At 39.3% G+C, this 13840-nt stretch overlaps 1 protein-coding gene across 3 annotated transcripts in view; it reads left to right on the top strand.

Moving 5' to 3' along the window:
- Positions 1-13838, top strand: part of LOC149319341 (cytoplasmic FMR1-interacting protein 1) — a 71892-nt gene extending 58054 nt beyond the window's left edge. For all 3 annotated transcript variants that reach the window (XM_089511507.1, XM_089511508.1, XM_089511509.1), the window contains 8 exons: positions 1404-1547; positions 2570-2660; positions 5470-5600; positions 8790-8862; positions 10566-10660; positions 11274-11512; positions 12004-12151; positions 12776-13838. In XM_089511507.1, coding sequence (XP_089367633.1) covers positions 1404-1547; positions 2570-2660; positions 5470-5600; positions 8790-8862; positions 10566-10660; positions 11274-11512; positions 12004-12151; positions 12776-12940 — 1086 coding nt within the window. In that variant the 3' untranslated portion in view covers positions 12941-13838. The remainder of the gene's footprint in view (positions 1-1403; positions 1548-2569; positions 2661-5469; positions 5601-8789; positions 8863-10565; positions 10661-11273; positions 11513-12003; positions 12152-12775) is intronic.
- The last annotated feature ends 2 nt before the right edge of the window (positions 13839-13840 follow it).

Here is a 13840-nt window from a genome sequence, read left to right as displayed (position 1 = left end):
GGTTAGTTTCACTGTATCCAAAGCCCCAAGAATGCCTGGTTTGCTTCCTTCAACTCCATCAGTTTGGAGAGGGCATAACTATTTATCTAGTGTTGTCGGTTAAAAGAAAATTGACAACAGGCTCTGAAAACCTAGCAGAGCTATCCCAGCATATCTCTTTAACCTAGTGTGAGCTGTCAAGACCTGCTGCTCTTCTCCTTTAGCCAAGGCCCTACTCTGTTCAGTCCACAAATTTTCAGAAGAAATGTCATTAGACTTCTCTGCTCTTCAGAATTCCCCTCATAACTCCAGCTGGAATTGTCTTAATTCATAGGAACAGCCTTTGATAAACTGTCCTTGTGCTGTTGGTCTACATTAATCCAATGTTTTTAAAGAAAAAAAATACTCTGTTAACATTAATTTAATAGAAAGGCCTCCTTTTGAGGTCTGCTTGTTGCAGTAGGGCATGAGACCAGAGTAAAAAGAAATAATTACAGGTATATGTGAAGTCGAAGGCTTTCATGGCTGGCATCCATAGTTTTTTGTGGGTTTTTCAGGCTATGTGGCCAAGTTCTAGAAGAGTTTATTTCTGATGTTTCACCATCATCTGTGGCTGGCATCTTCAGAGAATGCAGGCATGGGAGAGAGTTGGATACACACACACACACACACACACACACACACACACACACACTGTGTGTGACCCTGAGTAGGGAGGAGCGATTTCCATGTTAATCTGTGTATTCTTCTGTTGTTGATGGAAGGGCCTCAGGGTGGGAGGGAATGCAAAGCCTCTGACCCTGGGTAGTTTCTCAGGTATGCAGGTATGATTTGCATCCCTGCACTTTCTGTTTATCAGTTGGTGCAACATCATTTCATCTGCTTTAGCTGGGGGCAGAGCGTAAAGTCAGAAATATTAGCCACCAAGAGTGAGATGTGGCAATGGAGCAATTGGGCATCCACAGATTTGGACTGAAAGGCTGAATTTCTGTGTTTAGTGCCCTGGGTCAAAGATTCTTTATCTCTGCTATGGGCATGCAACTATTAGCTTTCCAAGTGAAGAACCATAATGACCTTGGCTTCCATAGAAAATCTGGGCAAAGGTTTTACCTGGAGAAAAGCAGGATATAAATCAAAGAAAGAAAAAAAGCTAAAAATATTTAGATTACTTGACTTCAAACCATTCCCTTACACTGGCGCAATGATAAACATTCTTCGCTTAGAATACTTTCTGTATTGCTGGTTAAATGTTTGATGTCTTCCTTCCTTCCTTCTTTTTCTAAGGTAAGCATAGAACAAGTTTATCATATCTTGTCTAGATTTTTATATGCTGCTGAGAAAGGAGATTTATTGCCTATGCACCTCAAAATGAAGGAGGAAATGTCTAATTTACTTGTGCATTCAATGCTTGTGTCTTCCTTTAGGCGTTGAATCTGGCATACTCCAGCATTTATAGCAATTACAGAAACTTTGTTGGTCCCCCTCATTTTAAAGTCATATGCAGGCTTCTGGGATACCAAGGCATTGCTGTGGTCATGGAAGAATTACTGAAAGTTGTCAAGAGTCTGGTATGTTGATCCTCACACTTTACTTCATTTGTAATTTTAATGCAGGGAAAATACTTTTCCTGTTGTTCAATTATTATTATTATTATTATTATTATTATTATTATGCTTTATTTATATAGTGCTGTAGATTTACACATAGCCATCTAAGCCACATTGTGTAAAGAGGTATGAATCTTAAGGCATAATGTGAGCCTTGTGTAATGGGAAAGTAGCCTCACAAGCCACCTCCATTACTGATGTCCCAGTGAAAGAGTAGAACCCTGATGGGAACCCTAATGGAGCAATATTCAAAACAGTATGGAGGTTACTATTTGTGTTCAAGCACGACATACCAGGGATATGAAATACAGTATATCTCAATTTGCAACACCAGTATGTGCCAATTACGCATTTTCATTATTTGCCAGAGCAACAACTAAGAGAATTCTTCCTCTCTCTCTTCCACTCAGACTGTCTTGGATATTTTTCCTGACAGCTAACTGAATAGTGAATAGAGCAGAAGATGGAACTTATCCAGCGGCATGTAATAGAGTGACTTAAACTATTTTGCTCAGCAGAACCAGGAGGAACGGGCCTCAAAAGCATCACAGGGCCAGGACACAAAACCAGGAGTGTCATGTGTGATCTTTTGCTAAAGCACAGTTGTAGAATATCCCATTTGTTGGAAATTACATTTTATGGAAAGGTGAAGGATTGGTGCCTGCAGTGGGTTGGATCAGTGGACTTAGATTGAACCTCAGCACCACTGATTGATCCCTGACACCACTGGAGATCATGTTCCAGAGGAACATGGTGGCCAGTTCCAAGGTCCAAGAATTGGATTCATATCCTTTCTGGATGCGGTTTTGCTGCTTCTGAAAGTGCTGTTCCACTGTCTGGGGGTAGGCCTTGGTCCCATTTGGTCACGAGTGAAGCAGTTGTAAGGTGTAAAGATTAAAAACAACAGTTCCTGGTCATATGCCTTATGAATCAGAGCCTGGATCCTTTTTCTTCAGCAACCCTAATAATCTCTGTTCTTGTAGTTACAAGGTACAATTCTGCAGTATGTGAAGACTTTAATGGAAGTGATGCCAAAAATCTGTAGGTTGCCAAGACATGAATATGGTTCACCAGGTATGTTATTCCAGATAAGGCAATGTTGTTTTTTGTTTTTAGTACAGTAATTAATAAATCAAGAAATAATGTATGTTTAATAAATTATTTAGGTAGACAGTGAGTGCAGTTGTTTTTATATTGGGGGAGTGTACTTTCTAAATATATTCTGTAAGGCTGAAATGTGCCATAAATAGACATATGTTTGAAAAATAGATATTTGGTCAGTGTTGCAAGATATTAGACAATTGCAGAAAATAGTTAGGCTATCAGTCAAGTCACTCCTACTTACCAACTCCTTTCCAAATTATCTTCAGTGGGCTTCTTTCACCCATGGCTGTGTAGTTTTCAGCTACCAATGTTGCTGCCTACCCATCCAGCATTGCCATGCATCCGAACTACATTCCTGCAAAATTATGTAGCCCTTTCTTTCCCATCATCCTTTTCCCAGGATCATCTTTCCTGCCTTAGCAAGAAAGTAGCAAGTACGTTTCTATACTGCTTATTAGTGCACTTAAGCACTCCCTAAGCCAGTGATTCTCAGCCTTCCTAATGCCACGACCCTTTAATACAGTTCCTAACATTGTGGTGACCCCCAACCATAAAATTATTTTCATTGCTACTTCATAACTATAATTTTGCTACTGTTTTCTGATGTTCTTAGGTGACCCCTGTGAAAAGGTCATTTGACCCCCAAAGGGGTTGCGACCCCAGGGACGTAGCCAGGATTTTAGGAAGGGGGGGTCCAGACTAAGTGCCACCATTATAATGGGGCTTGGGTGCGGTGGCGCAGCAGCATGCACCATTCATTTTTCTAATGGAAGGGAGGGTCTGGACCCCAAGAACCCCCCCCCCTTGGCTACGTCCCTGGCGACCCACAGGTTGGGAACCACTGCCCTAAGTGGTTTATAATGTGTAAGCTGATTGCCCCCAACAAGCTAGGTACTCATTTTAGCGACCTCAGAAGGATGCCAGGCTGAATCAATCCTGAGCCCCCTGTCTGGTATTGAACTCACAGCCTTGTGGTTTGTGAGTGAGTGGCTGCAGTACAGGCATTTAACCATTGCCCACCAAGGCTCCTACCTTATTCCCCCACCTTTTCCCTCTTTGTCTTTGTCATATTCTTGCCACAGTCTTTCTCTTAAATATTTTCTTCCATCCACTATTGCCTGTGGGCTTATTTCACCCAATGTTCACAAGATTGAAGAGCATTTATTTAAAAAATCTGCAAAAGTTGGAAATAAAATATTACAGATTTTGGCACTGTGTTGGATTTTCCTGTTATGTGTCTAGGGCAAATCTATAGCAAGACTTGTTCAGAGGGGGTTTGCCATTGCCTTCCTCTAAGGCTGAGACAATGTGACGTACCCAAGGACACCCAGTGGGTTTCCACGACTTTAGTGGGGATTTGAATCATGGTGTCCCATGATCTGTGAACATAATAGCTCTAGCAGCAGAAGTTTTGGGACACCATTTCAGAAGATTTTAATGTGATTTTATTCTCTTCCCAGAATATAACCTCCAGTTTTTTTGTTGAGACAAGTGAATCATAACATTTGTTCTGCCTTCAAGTATCTTTTCTTTTCCTTTCTCTCACCGCTCTTCAGTATTACTCAGCTTTATGAGAGATCATTTTAACTGAAATTACATTGATTTTTTTACTTCATATGAGGTACTTGCCTTTTTTTAGCAAGGCTTATAATGGGCCAAAGATGGTTTGAGTATTAGTACTGGTCTCTTGTTGCACTAATTGCCTTATTAGCCATTGTTTAAAAGCATGAGGGGTTGACTTGTTAGCTACTCTTCAATCAGCAATAGAAATTTTAGACAAAAGTTACACTTGGCTTTTATAAATATAGGAGAAAAAATTAAATAGAAAGAAAAATCTGTAAAGAGAACTTCTACTTGCAAGGAAACATTCCATCATATCTGTCAGGTGTTTGACAACTCTCTTTTTGCAGTCCTAGTCGAGCAACCCAGATTCAGTTGTTGAATCACTGTTTGGCTTCCATATATGTCTGCCTGTTTGGCTTGACCCCCCAAAGAGGAAAGGAAGGTTCTTACATCCCATTCAGGGAGATGCAACTTAAGGAGTCAGTTACCCCCTGCTGCAACCTGCTGCTGCCACACACTAGCAAGAAGTCAACTTTGAAAGCTGAACACTTCCACCTCACATATTTCATTGTAAACAAGGCACAAAAGTAGATAAAACACACCTGTGCCCTAATTCCTGTTGTTGTGATGAACTATATTCCCTAGGGTGTATAGTGGGATATCCATATTGTTTCACTTCTTGGTTTTTGTTGGCTTTTATGCACTTGGAGAAATGCATAAATGGAGTGGTCATCTACATCCCATAAAACTAATAAATCAGATTGGACATATCATATCTGAAAATGCTAATCTTTAATACTATACAGTCATATCTTTAGTTAAGCTAATTTATGCAAATATGTTGACTAGATCTGGTTTATTTGTTTCCTTGGTACAGCAGTTGAATTGTTTGTCTACATATGCACATTATACAGCTGCTTCTAATCCAGAGATTTTGTATTTGTTCTGTCAAACATCCAGAACTTTGCTATATGAATTGTCCAGTATTCTATAAAGACGGGACAGCCTTTGCTAGTGAAGATGCATTGTAAAATCTTTGCATTTGCCAAAAGTAACTCCAAACTGCAGTATAACAGCTGCTTCTGTGAGATGATAATAAAGATGGTTATTCACAAAATGCTACTCTGGGAATTACAGTACTGTTTTGCTTCTTCATACACATAAATTTTTTGATTTATTTAACTTTATAAATAACTCCCATCACCTTGTCCCTCAGGTATTCTGGAATTCTTTCATCATCAGCTGAAGGATATTGTTGAGTATGCAGAACTGAAAACTGTGTGTTTCCAGAATCTGCGAGAAGTGGGAAATGCTATCCTCTTCTGTCTCCTCATTGAGCAGAGCTTGGTAGGTAGTAATTTGGAAACCTTAAAGTATAGTTTACCATTCCACTTCTGTCATAAATTCAACTGTGTCAGGTAAATTCTCCAGCCTTTTTTTTTTTTTTTTGTATTTTTTTTTTTTTGTGAGAAAGAAAGGGAGAGAGTTGCAGAATTCGTTGTTAAAAAGTAATATTTGTCATTTTTTTTTCTTCCTCTTGATGAAAAATTCTGTTCTGTTCCTGCCCCCTGGTGTCCAGTTTACTAAGGGAAGCTACAGTTTTAAAAAGTAAATAAGATTCTTGGAGAAGAAACGTTGAAAGACTACAGAAAAAGTCAATATAAAGATGTTGGACTATTAGAAATCAAGACTTCCCCTCTGTAGTGTTTGCCCTACTATCTTTTTACTTTAAAAACTGAAAATTGCAGCTAACAGGGTTTCTAGAGGGGAGACACACTTTATATCTGTGTGCCTTCTTATATTCCAATGTATTATATAACTATTATAAGAAGAGTACACAATTCCAGCTGAATTCTAGAGATAAGCATTTGAAGTAGTTCCCTGCTTTACTGTGGGTAGCGAAACAACTTGTGTGATTATTAGGACCTGTATAAAGAAGAAGTGTAGTTTTAAATTTTTCAAACAAACAAATATACTCTGAATGTTTTGCCAAACCATATGAGACTGACTATGGGAACCTGCTGCTGCTGTAAACGCAAGAAAGAACTGTCTTTATAGTGTGTATGTTCTTCTGAACCTAGGGATTAAAAACAAGTTCTGGAAATAAGTAGTAGTATGTCTTCTTGCTACCTTGGGAAGAGACCTTTTGTTATTTTGCCTGAGTATGTTGTATATTTGGATGATAAAAGCTTCTTCCAAAGCTTCACCAGCAGGTGTCAATTTTGTTAAACTAATCACCTACAGAAATTATCTCATTTTGAAGATGGCTTTAATATGACCAGGGTCCACTATTACTTTTCTAGATCTTTGGATTCTTTCTGTTACAGGACCTATCCTTGAGGAGATAATGGACTATAGAATAATGTAGATAAAAATAAAAGCATGACTCTCAGTTTGACTCGCATCTCTCTATCTGCCACTTGAACACAGATAATAAGTCATTATCTGTTAGGCTTTTTGATAAAGCATGTTCTGTGTTTTGACCATTATGTCTATAGAATGGGCTACCTGTTGTGAAAATCTATTAGGTGTATTGCAAATCTGAGAACCGTACCAGTGTCATACAGGAAATCCATGATTACATTTCACAAATTAAGAACAGCTCAAGATTTTTATCACTGCTGGGAATGTTTGGAGGTTAGCCACTTTCCTCTCCACTCTTATCAGTTGCCTTCCATCTGAAACTGTTAACTGCCGTAGATTTTCTTTCATATATATATATATATGTATGTATGTATATATATATCAAAAATTGAAACAATACTGGTTGCCCTTTTGTTTCCTGGCACAATTCAGAGTGCCAATCATGACCTAAAACTTGGGGACACTATAATACTAGCAGAAAACCTTCCAGACCTGCAACAACAAATAAGGAAGATCAAGGAAGAAAGTGCAAAGGCAGGCTTACTGTTTCTTTATAGAAAACAAAAATAACGACCAAAGAGAATCTACACAAATTCAACCAAGACAATGAAGTAATAGAAATACAGTGGAACCTCGCCTTAAGCGGGGGATCCGTTCCGGAACTCGCCGCTCCCCATAAGGCAAATTCTACCTATGCTTGAGCCCCATTATATCGAATGAGGCTTGTTTATGTGGTGGTGTGCGTGCAGCAGCCATACACACCATTCAAACTGTTACAGCGCACCCACGTAAGGAGCAGGCTTTCTGTAGTGAAAGAGTTCTTATACCTGGGATCAAACATTGATGGGAATAGGGATTGCACCCAGGAAATCCAAAGAAGATTAAGAATGGGGACAGCGGCTATGAAAGAACTAGGAACTAGAAAAGATCCTAAAATGCAAAGATATGTAACTGAGCACAAAGTTAGAATCATACAAGCCATTGTATTCCCTATTACCATGTATGGATGCGAGAACTGGACAGTTAAGAAAGAAGATAGGAAGAAAAACAAGTCATTTGAGATGTGGTGCTGGAGAAGAGTGTCGAGAATTGTGTGGACAGCCAAAAAGACAAACAAATGGGTCTTAAATCAGATCACGCCCTGGAAGCCAACATGCAAAACTGATGCTGTCGTACTTTGGACACATGAGAAGGGACAACTCATTGGATAAATCAATAATGCAAGGAAAGGTGAAGAGAAGTAGAATGAGAGGAAGGCCCCATGCAAGATGGATGAACTCTATTAAGGAGGTCATGGGTATGATTTTGCAGGAACTAGACAGAACAATGGAGGACAGGGAGTCTTGGAGGGTCATCCACAGGGTTGCCTTGGGTTGAGATGGACTTGAAGACGTTTAACAACAACAACAAAAAAAATGGCTTGGGTCCAGGCTGTTTGACAAAATGTATCATCCTGGACCCTGATATGCTCAGGATAGATCCTTCTTGTAGCCTTGTGACCTTTGCAGGTACAGTTGGTGGGTGTAAATGTTAGAGACCTCTCAGTGGCTCCCATAGACTCTGGAATTCCCTCCCTAGGAAGGCTATAAGGACTCCTTTCTTCTTGTACTTCCATCAGCAGGCAAATACTTTTTTTTTTATTCCAACAGTCTTTTAGAATAGAAGTTCTTTGAGGAGATGCAGTATTATATTCAGTTGTACTTTTAAAAACTGCTTTTTGACTATATGTTTTCAAATTGTTTTAGTGTTGAATCCTGTTTCTATGTTTGATTTTTTGTATAATTTTTACTGTTATAATCATTTTAATTTGCAAGCTGTCCTGAGTTCCAATGTGAGAGAATGGCAGAGTGGTGATGAGATACAGGTGTCCACATTCCCCTTCTCTGCTATGGGGCTAATATGCTGAGGGGAGGGTAGCTTAGGAAAATAACAATGAGGCAGCAAAGTTCCCCTTTCCCAGCGATACCGCACCAATCCAGTGTTAAAAATAGCATTGGGAAATTTGGTTGCAGTGCATCCATGGTATGTATAGTTTGGTAAGAACCTGCTGCAACCAAATTGCTTTTGAAAGTGGTGTTGTGTGTGCGTGGCACTACATGCTGCTTCTGAGGAGCACTTAATAATCTGCGTATCCCTGTGCCTTTCCAATGAGCCTTATCTTCTTCATTGCAGTCGCTGGAGGAAGTATGTGATCTGTTACATGCAGCACCATTCCAGAATATTTTGCCACGGGTCCATGTCAAAGGTATGTCTCTTTCCCCAAAAAAACCACTAAGCCAGGGACTGAGAAAACCACCTGATTGTGCTGTCTGTGTAGGACAGTAGCTAATGAAGGATAGTACGTATTTCATTTGGAAGAGCCAACAGGCTATGATATCTGGCTCAGGCCATGTGAAGCTAGGAATAGCAAGTTGTGCTGTTCTCCCCATCACCAGTTTTCTTCTTGCTCCCTGTGCCCCAATGTACACTGACTACTGCTGTTCCTGCCACCTTGTCCCCTCTTACTGTCCTGCCATTGCTATTTGCTTGGCTTCCTGATTATTCTTTGGAGCCATGTCTTTCTGTTAAAGACATGGTGGCTGGGCCAGCATTTCTATGCAGGAACGGTCCTCAAGGTACGTAGGAAAGCAAGAATGCCAGGAAGATAAAACAAAATGTGGGGTGGAGGCAGAAGGGAGGTAGCAGACAGTAAGATGGATGTGATAATGGTAGCTGCATGGCGGTTCTCTTTCCCCCTGAAGTGGTGGAAGCGTTTGAGCCACTACTGTATTTTGGTGAATTACAAATAGTGTGACCTGCAAGAAAGCTTGTAAAGTCAACATGTTACACTTGCCCTACTAAAATTAATTGGATTTCCAGGGCCATGTGGTAATCATGGCCCTGGAGCACTTCTTGTGTAGCTTTTATAGTTTGCCACACAGCTTGATTTGTTCCTCCATCACTTCTTACTGCCAACAGCAGATCTTACATGTTGTCTTTTCAGCTAATGTTAGTACTTGTTTGTAGAAATGAACATTTTAAGTGCCTACACTTTTGCTTAAAAAGCAGCCTATTGAAAAAAAATAAATTGGCTGAGATATTTGCCACTTGAGCTCTTCTCAAATGATATGTAAGGCAAATATCTTTTTAAAACTTTCAAAACAAGTTTTGGTATACATAAAATTCAATTTCCTCGGAGCTTGGTATTTTGTATATTATGAGGTTTATTTTAACTGCTCTTAATGTATGTATGGGAGCAAAATAATCTTTGAACACAATAGCTTTATTTTAGGAGTGAAATAACTCCCATTACATGTGGTTTGGAATAAAACAAAATGCATTTCTGAAGCAAAAGAAAACCATGAACCTTCTCACACCTATACAATTATACCATTATGACTCCACTAACTAACACGTGTCCATCTTTGGGAGTCCTGGGCATTGAATGTTAGGGAGTGGTACTTAGAATTCTCAGCCGGAGAGCTTTACTTGCCTCACCAAACTACAAGTTCCAGGATTCCAAAGGATACAGTCATGGCAATTAAAGTAGAATCGTAGTGCTGTAACTGGGCAGTGTGAAAGGGTGTCACTTGCTAGCATTATTTCCTGTTCATTAACTTTAGCACTAGGTGTTGCTACTGGTCTGAATTCTATTAGTAGGCCCAACTTGAGTAAGATCAGTGTGATCTGCATAAATGCTGATTCACCAGTCAACAGTTGATTCCAGTAGTTCTACTGTTCAGGCCTCGGTTTACATGTGTGTGTTTTTTTGTTTTTTGAAGATGTTGCCCCCTCATTGTATGTTGCTGTTCTGTTTGTTAGGGTTTGTTGTTGTTTTGTTCACATAATGTAGAAAGCCATTTAAAAAAAAAACTACTGCAATTAATATGTAATCTCTTATTATATGAAAATGTAAATGAGATCTCTGTTTTAAGTATTTTCATTGCCCTTTGAAAAATGTTTTTCCAGAGGGAGAAAGACTTGATGCTAAAATGAAGAGACTGGAATCAAAGTATGCACCACTCCATCTTGTTCCACTGATTGAAAGACTAGGAACACCTCAGGTACAACCTTCACTCTTTAAAAAATAAAGCACTAATTCATATTACAAAAAAGCAGGAAAACTTGACATCACCTGTTGCTTATGGGTGTATGCACCTCCTTTTAGAGGTGCATAGCCATTGTCAAGGACACAGTGCCAATGTGACATTTCAATGGAGTAGAGTAATAAAACTGTCAGAGCATAGGATTTTTATTCAGGGGATTTGCAGTTCAGATTTCAGGGAGACAGCTGACATGCCCTATAACTTTTAACAAAAGCTGTTTGTTCACTTATGATTCACTGAACAAAGTAGAAAAAAACCCCAGAAATGATTCAAGCTACTTTTGATACGAAATGTGATAGATTATTAGCTCACCAAAGAAAATAGCCCTCCTATCTAGGTGCTATTCTTTCTCTGGGTGAGAAATGGTAGACCACGTTAAGAGTGTTGCCGAATGGTTGTCAGTGCCATTTTGTTTGAAAGGTCCCCACCTTGTGTAGGAATTCAGTTTCAGGAGCAGATGACAAAGAAGCTTTTGTCAATGTACATGGAAGCTAGAGTTAAAGTGCCAATTTTACAAAGCTATTTACTTGTATATATCTTGGCCTGTTGGTGTTTTCTTTGGTTGCAACAGCAAATAGCCATAGCAAGAGAAGGAGATTTGTTGACCAAGGAGCGCCTTTGCTGCGGCCTGTCTATGTTTGAAGTCATCTTAACCAGGATCCGGACCTTCCTTGATGACCCCATCTGGCGTGGCCCTCTCCCCAGCAATGGTGTGATGCATGTGGATGAGTGTGTGGAATTTCACCGACTGTGGAGTGCAATGCAGTTTGTGTACTGTATTCCTGTGGGAACACACGAATTTACGGTGGAGTACGTGTCCATGATTGCTTGTATCTAACAGCCCTTAATTTGTATATTGTCAACTGGAAATGAACACAAGTAAGAAAATACTGCCGTATTTTGGCCACATCATGAAAAGGCAGGAATCATTAGAAAAAACAATAATGCTAGGTAAGAGAAAAGGACTTCTAATAGTAATTTTAAAAGGCAATCCTCAAAACAACATTTAGGCTTCATAATTCTAGAAATCATAAGAATATCAGAAGCTGCTTTTTATTGAATCAGGCCATTGATCTGTGTAGCCCACAATTGTTAATAGTCTTGAACAGGAGCCCTCCAGATTGTCAGGCAGAAGTTTTCCCAGGAGATATCAGGGATTGAACCCGAATCCTGCATACAAAATATGTGTTCTACCAGAACTGTGGCCCTTTTCCTGTAGCAATATGCTTTCAAAGTCCAATATACTAATGGGACAATGCATTATAATTACTTGACCTTTGAAAGAAATATTTCCTTTACAGGCAGTGTTTTGGAGATGGACTGCACTGGGCTGGCTGTATGATTATTGTGCTGCTTGGACAGCAGCGTCGATTTGATGTGCTGGATTTCTGTTACCACTTACTCAAAGTGCAGAAACATGATGGCAAAGATGAGGTTATAAAGAATGTGGTAAGTTGAAGAAGCAAACCCTGTTTCTCATTTTGTCTTTTTGATTTTGACATCATATAATGAGTGAGCAACTGCTGGGATGGTAGGGGCAGAGATCACACCAGCATGTGTGGATGCACTGGCACTATCATTACAGTCAACATTTTGGCCATTTTCAGCCACTTTTTTCTTGCAACCTAAATTACTGCAGTTGCAAGTACTGTAGTTTGGGCAGTTTTGGGAGAGTTTTAGTGCAACAAAATTGGGGGAGTCTGCATGTGGTCTCGGGACTGCATTTCCCCTATTTCTCCCTCTTTCTTTGTTTGATATTTTCTGAGATATAGAATCATAGTTTGACAAGACCGCAAGGGCCATCAAGTCCAACCCCCTGCCATGCAGGAAATCTCAATCAAAACATCCTTGACAGACAAATCTCAGAAAATATCAAACTAATTATCAAACCAAAATATCAAGTCAATGAATACCAGGCTATATTTCAGAGGAAGGGTCTGGCAAAACCATCTCTTGAGTGTTCCTTGCTTACGAACCCTATGAAATTGATAGGGTTCCATAAATTGACAGGTGAGTTGGAAGACACACACACAAACATGCAAATTTGATGACTGTATAATCTTGTTTTTGCAGCCTTTAAAGAAAATGGTTGAAAGAATCCGCAAGTTCCAGATCCTGAATGATGAGATTATTGCTATACTGGACAAATATTTGAAATCTGGTGATGGAGAAGGCACACCAGTGGAACATGTCCGCTGCTTCCAGCCTCCAATTCACCAGTCCTTGGCCAGCAACTAAAAAAGATCCAATGTCTTTCCCTCCTTGGAAGACAGCACACAGTGCACTGTGCTGTAGATTTGATGGTGAATGATATTGTACTGGCATTGACTGTTTCCCAGTATCACACGAACCTTTGAAGGGGCAGGTCTTTAGCTTCATTTCCAAGTACTATAACTGTACACAATTCTCCAATTTTTAGACTACTTTTTATATACCTTTTATAAAAGGCTTTGGAATGTAACCTATTTTTAGTCTTAAAATCCTTTGCATTTCCCCAGCTTTGTAATCATTTTAGAGTGGTTTGGGCATGGATTTTTCTTCCTTTTGTCCAACTATTAGCAAAATGAAAATTTAATATGGGAGGGAGGTATGTTTATAATTATCTTGTATAAGAAAAACATTAAGCCGCTCAGCTAGCCTTTAGGAAAACTCTTTTAGCAACTCCATCTTCTTAGCAACTTCCACCTATGAATATCTGTGCCCCCCTCCCCTTATGTAATCAGTTTTGGAATAAAGGTTTTAAGGGGAATTTTTAAAACAAGACAATAAGACTGATGCAATTAATGATTTGTTGTATTGTATCAAAATGTGTATAGCCACACTATACACTTAGAATTAGTGACTGTTGATTTGTTTCAACATACAAGATAATGGGGAAATGTATCCCATTTTCCATTTTACACATTGGAAGCAACAGCATGAGTCACGTTTTAGAGCTATGTAAGCACCCTTGGTTTAAAAGTTTATACTTATACCCATTTTGAGGTTTGTTTGTTCATTCTTATGAAAGGACATTGTTACCTTCACAACATCTTGTTTTAAGATCAAGCTTTGGGAATATATAGTTTAACTTTTGGGTTTAGTAGTTGAAGTACTTAGGAAATGGAGTTCTGAATTAAAAGTAAAACTTTTATCATT

Source organism: Sceloporus occidentalis, unplaced genomic scaffold (assembly GCF_023333645.1).
Source record: "Sceloporus occidentalis isolate IW3139 unplaced genomic scaffold, rSceOcc1.0.p SCAF_2, whole genome shotgun sequence".
NCBI classification, from domain to species: Eukaryota; Metazoa; Chordata; class Lepidosauria; order Squamata; family Phrynosomatidae; genus Sceloporus; species Sceloporus occidentalis.
Note: the sequence above shows the minus strand (reverse complement) of the source record. Positions and strands in the feature narration are given on the sequence as shown.